Raw genomic sequence first — 6,000 nt, 5'->3', positions numbered from 1 at the left:
ATGGCACATAAAGACACATGTACAATTCAGCACAGTCACCCTGACCTGGGTAGCTGCTAAAACTGGAATGAAAAGCTGATCTGCTAGATGCCAAATTGACTCAGACATGTCAGAAGCATCCCTTGTTTACAAAATAAATACATTGGGAGGGAGGGAGACGCAAGAGGGAAGAGATATGGGAACGTATGTATATGTATAACTGATTCACTTTGTTATAAAGCAGAAACTAACACACACACACACACACAAATAATAAAAAATAAATACGTTAAGGTTGGTGGGCAAGAAAGCAAAGGAAAAACAAAAACAGTAAAAAGCAGTCAGAAAAAAATGGCTGGGACATAAAAAGTCGACATGCAAACCTAACCTTCCTAAGAGGGGGACACGCATTTCACCCCCCGTGTCTCGGTGTGGGTGGACAGTGGGAAACCTGATCACCACAACACGTGTGAGTAGCCATGCCGTCCTCAGGGCTGGGCTTTGAGGCCCCAAATTGAGCCAGGATTTAGGGACAGGAACTTTCCACACTGGAGCTTTTTTTCTGTTAATACACAGTTGGTCATAAGCCAGACTTGAGGGCTAAACTGAATTTTTTAAAATTATCCCTTTACCCTGGTACTTTTCATCAGTTGCAAGTCAGTGGGAAATTCAAAGACTCTGACTTTAAACATCTCTCAGTTTTTTGGTAACATTAAAAAAAAGCATATATTAAGAGAAGTGGAGCAAATTCTAAATAAAGATAAGCCAGTGAGATTGAGAAAACTGGGAACAGTTTTGGGAAGCTGACCTTGAAAAGACAAGACATATATTGCTTCACTCAAAAATCTTTTCCCCCTTAAATTTTCTAAAGAAAGCAGAGATCTTGCACACTTGCAAGTGACCTGAAAAGCTAACCACATCTTAGAACGGCTATTCTTGGCTCTATCTTTTTTTTTTTTTTTTTTGCGGTACGCGGGCCTCTCACTGCTGTGGCCTCTCCCGCTGCGGAGCACAGGCTCCGGACGCGCAGGCTCAGCGGCCATGGCTCACGGGCCCAGCCGCTCCGCGGCATGTGGGATCTTCCCGGACCCGGGCACGGACCCGCGTCCCCTGCATCGGCAGGCGGACTCTCAACCACTGCGCCACCAGGGAAGCCCTCTTGGCTCTACCTTTAAAAGCCTAGAGAATTCACCATCAGAAAGAACAGAATGCTGTCATGGGTTTCAGCGAGGGGTTCCCCAAGGTCCTGGCTTCCTGGACATGAACCTGTCCTGAAGACAACTCCCGTCAGCCTGACTGTCAGCATCAGGACCTCTGGCTGCAGTAGAGGGGCTTGCTTTCACTCATGTAGGCCACTGAACTTCTTTTCTCCTTCTGTTCCCTACAAAGTTTGTATGGGACAGAGTCCTTGCTATTTCCAAAGCTGATTTTCCAACCAGAAGAAGAAAAAAATTTGGCCTAAATCATGAGAGCCATTAGACTACTCTAAAGAGCGGAAGGGCAGGGGTGGACTGTTGTTTGACCAGAAAAGATGGAGCCACTTAAGAAAAGAAGCGTCTGTGGGGGAATTGCCCCATCAGAGTGAAAGCACCCAGGGGCACCAGGCTCCAAGGCAGGGCTGAACCCTCACTCAGGCAGTTGATAACGCGATCTCTGACAGGGTGCTGAGCTCCCTGAAGCTCAGTTAGCTCCCCTGTGCAATGCGCCCTAATCACGTCTGCCCCAGTTGCCTGCTGGATTCAAGAAGGCAGAGAGAAAAGGGTCCACAAACCATTACTATTAGAAACTGAGAAGTAATTATTACAATAACCTACGTTCCACCATCTCCAGGAAGAATGAAGTAACTATAATAGCTGCCGTGTTTGGGTAACTGTTTTGTACCATGCCTTCCCATCTCTGTGTTCCAAGCCTTACAATACAGTCGTAATTATCCCCATTTTACATGGTGGGCGTGGTGGTGGGGGGGAGAGATTGAGAATCAGAGAGGGTGAGTGACCTTCCAAAGTCTATTCAGCCATTAAGAGGCAGAGCACGGCTTCGAACTCGGATCTGTCCGGCTCCTGGACTCTCTATAGCAGTCTGTCTCTAATGAAGAGGAGAAGGGCAAAAATGATATACTGGGGGTTAATGTTAAAAAAGAAAGATGATGGGGGTGATAGCGAAAAGCCTAAGAGGGCTTCTGAGGAAGACTGTTGAACTTTTATTTAATTTTATAATGGGTCAGGATCTCCTGGTGTCAGCAGCGTTCAGCGGTGAGCCGGGGCAGAAGGAGAGGAACTGTGACCCCGGGTGGGCTGGGCTCCTGGGAAGCTCCACGCTTTCTGTGGAGAAAGGGTGACCCTACATTCCTCGCCCAGTGACCGGCAGAGCCACGGGGACACGGCGCAATGGCCAGCCAGGGAAAAGGCAGGTGCAGAACGTCAAGTCCACCTGGGGGTCCGGCTGGTCCCCAGGTCAGCAGTGAGTAGGTAAGGGATGAGCAGCCTGCCAGGAAGGAACAGACTGAAACAGTTCCCTGGGGTAATAGACCGATTCAACAGCGTCTGAGTGGCCCTGTGCACATCCAAGTGCCACGTCTCTCTCCTCTCCTTCTCTCCTCCTCCCTCTTGAGTGAACTTCTCTCCTCTGACCTTCCCGCCCTCCCTGTTTCATGTGCACACGTTCCCCCCGTCTCCCTCCCACCTCCTCCTCCACCGGCCTGACAAACTGTATCAGCGAATCCCTCAACAGTGCCATATCTAACTTTTTAATTCATTGCATGATTTATTTTTAGCCTGAAACAACTGCATCCTAAAAATGGAGTTCCTGATGAGACAGGGGCTGGGCAGAGCTATGCGAGGTATCTGGGGCTGGGCCGCCTAGCCTGGCTCTGGTTCTACACATGCATGGGTGTGAGCCTCTGCACGCTTCGTCCCAAGCCCACGATTACAGTCAGCAGCCGGAGAAGGTGAAGAGGGGGTTCTCGGGCCCAGGAAGGGCCAAGGAGAGAGACGAGATCGGCCTCTCTGCTCCCCACTGCTCCCAGCAAGTCCTCTACGGCACCAGTCTCTTTCCTACACACCGTGTCTCTGGGAAAGAAAAACAAAACTTCGCCCAGATGAAGAGAACCCACCTGTTTGTGGTGGCGGTCTACCTGCTGTCCTCCTGCAGGGCAGAGGAGGGGCTGAGCTTCCCCACCTATGACGGCAAGGACCGCGTGGTCAGTCTAACCGAGAAGAACTTCAAGCAGGTTTTGAAGAAATACGACTTGCTCTGCCTCTACTACCATGAGCCCGTGTCTTCAGATAAAGTCGCGCAGAAACAGTTCCAAATGAAAGAAATCGTGCTGGAGGTGAGTGGGGGGCCCCCAGACCACGTGGCCCAAGGGAGCGGGAGGTGGCCAGTGGTCGGCATGGGAGGACCTGAGGGCGCTGAGAGTATATCCTCAAGTCTTGTGGCATTTCAGTCTCAGGCAAATCTGAAGATATTCTTGTTGCAAAGCTGGGATGTGTGAAAAACAGGGGTGGGTCCAGACTCTTAAGACGGGACAATTGAACGTGCTTCACAATAGTCTGTAAAGATGTAAAGTCTGTCATCCGATGGTCCTCTTGATTTCTCAAGGGCAATAGTTCAAGCTACTCTTTTTCTCAGAGAATGTTAAAGCTATTGTTAAAAAACCTGACTGAAATGAAATTCAGGGTTATTTGCAGGTTTCATTCGGCGTGCTAATTTCCTACCCTTTGTTCCCTTAAGCCCCCCCCATGATCCTGATGAAGCAGGAGTCATTTGACCTTGCCTGTCCTCGTGGGTCAGATGGGGAATATCACTAAGCGAGGAGCCTCTCCTGTGACTCGGTTTTAGTCAACATCGCACAGTGTAGATGTGGGAAGATTTGAGCTGCGCGTTCATTAATGGGAATATTTCTCTTTCTCAGAAAGTTCTTGGTGTGAGTTCAGGGAAGATGCTGAAGTCAGTTCTTATTTCATCTGCATTACATGGCCTGTCCGTAAACCTGGCGCTGGGACCCGTTCTCTAATCGAACTCCTCCCACAGTTCCTCCTGGACAGTTTCAGATCGCTTACACTCAGGAACACCTGTGAGTGCCAAGAATTCTAATAGGCACCAAGATCCCTTATCAGTCCCCGGGTCGGGCTCAGCCCAGGCACAAATCTGTGAAAAGGACTACTGGAGAACTACAGCAGTTTATTAACCGGCGCAGCCAGAAAGCTCAGCTCAATCAGATGCCTTTTTTTCTTTCTTTTTTTCCAGTGTTATTGAGACATAACTGACATACTTTATAATCAAAGACTCTGATGAACAGAATTACCATGTAAAACCCACGTGGATTTTAATTCTCAAGAAAAAGTGGTTGTAATAAAATCCAGGAAAACCACACCAAACACATCAAAATATCTTTGATAATTAAAGAAGTATTGCAGAATCCTGTGTCTCCCGATCATCACACACATATCTATTTTCAGAGGATTTATATACGGCAGTGTGGTCATTACAGAGAGCTCTGGTGGACAAGAAACCTCTGTGGGTTACAAGTGAGGAAAAAGCAGGGACCGTTATGAGGTCTTTGTACTATATATATGGGAAAATTACAGGCTGGAAAAAACCAGGACATACAGCACAGCTGCTGCTCAGCCCATGAAATCCTCACTCACTTGATTACCTCCATCTCAAACTGCCCTACTCAATTATAGAGACGTACTTATGAAATGTTAATTGAAGGGGTAAGGATTCTACCATATCTGCTCGTATCTGTCCACTTAGCCTAGAACGCAAAAAGAATGCCAGTGCAAGCAATGACCCCATTTCTGATTCCCTGTTATATTAACACACATGCATACACACACACACTCACACACAAACTCCCTCAAGAATCTGTCTCCCCCAAAGATGAATTCTGTACCCCCAAGGAAAATCCTGAGAATGAGCTTTGCCCTGGACTCACCATCCTTCCAGGCACCTTTGATCCAAGAGTGCCCGGCAGAGACTGACAAGGAGGAAGTTAAGCACAGGAGGTAGTCTGATGCCCCACAGACTCCTAAATCACTAAGGGAAAGAGATCACAGAACTTGGAGTCAGGAGTTCCTGATTTATATTCTGGCTTTGCCTCTACTGGACGCATGACATAGGGCAGGTTACTTAATTTCTCTGAGCCTCATTTTCTTATCTACAAATCTGAAAAAAATAACTATCATACAGGCTTATGAGATGATTAAATAATAATAATCAACATTTATTGAATGCTTCCTGTGTGTAGGGATTGTATGTGGTAGCTGGTTTGATCTTTACAGTACTTCTCTGATGTAGATACAGTTACTATCCCCCTTTTACAGATGGGGAAACTGAGGCACAGAGAGGCTAACTTGCCCAAGATCACTCTACTCGTGCGGGTGAAGGCAGTTTTAGCCCCTATACTGGGTTACTGCTGGAATCAAATGAGACAATGTACAAGGAGTTGGTGGATACCCTGTTCAGTATTATTTCAAGAGTCTTCCTTAAATAGAGTACTCAGCCTGTGAGCTTGGGCCTGACGATGCCAGCTGTATCAGCTGAGAGGCACGGAGCCCCAGAGGCGCTGCTCGTGCAAATGCCCAGACCCTGGGGGAGGTAGGGCTCCCTCCGCGCAGGTCGGAGAGGGGAGGGGTGGGCCTTTGTTGAGATACCTGTCAGTTGCCGGCTGTTCCTCAGAATCCAGGACAAGACTGGTTCCAGGAATCCCATGACTGATACGAGAGGGTAGATGTGAGCCTCTAAATTTCTTTTGTGGTCAGAAAAGCCTATTTTGTCCTCTTAATTCCCTGGACTCCAAACCTACACTAAGGAAAATATCCTGCCCATCCCAGAGCTGTGTCTGTTTGGGATAGAAGGAAGGGAGGAGACAGTGAAATCTCAGCCCTGGGCAGACAGCACAGGAAGGGGCGGGCTCCTTCCCTCCCAATAGTTTGGGAAGGTGGCTTGCTTTCTTCTTTTTGTTGTTTTGAATTTTATTTTATTTACTTTTTATACAGCTGGTTCTTATTAGTTATC

General features: G+C 47.8%; 1 protein-coding gene across 1 annotated transcript in view; it reads left to right on the top strand.

The window, feature by feature from the left end:
* Positions 1–3,005: 3,005 nt before the first annotated feature.
* Positions 3,006–6,000, top strand: part of CASQ2 (calsequestrin 2) — a 62,507-nt gene continuing 59,512 nt past the window's right edge. Inside the window, exon 1 of the mRNA XM_032648367.1 lies at positions 3,006–3,310. Within this exon, the coding sequence (XP_032504258.1) occupies positions 3,077–3,310 (234 nt within the window). The 5' untranslated portion in view covers positions 3,006–3,076. The remainder of the gene's footprint in view (positions 3,311–6,000) is intronic.

This window comes from Phocoena sinus, chromosome 1 (assembly GCF_008692025.1).
Source record: "Phocoena sinus isolate mPhoSin1 chromosome 1, mPhoSin1.pri, whole genome shotgun sequence".
Lineage (NCBI taxonomy): Eukaryota > Metazoa > Chordata > Mammalia > Artiodactyla > Phocoenidae > Phocoena > Phocoena sinus.
The sequence above is the reverse complement of the archived record's forward strand: the minus strand, read 5'-3'. Positions and strand labels throughout refer to the sequence as shown.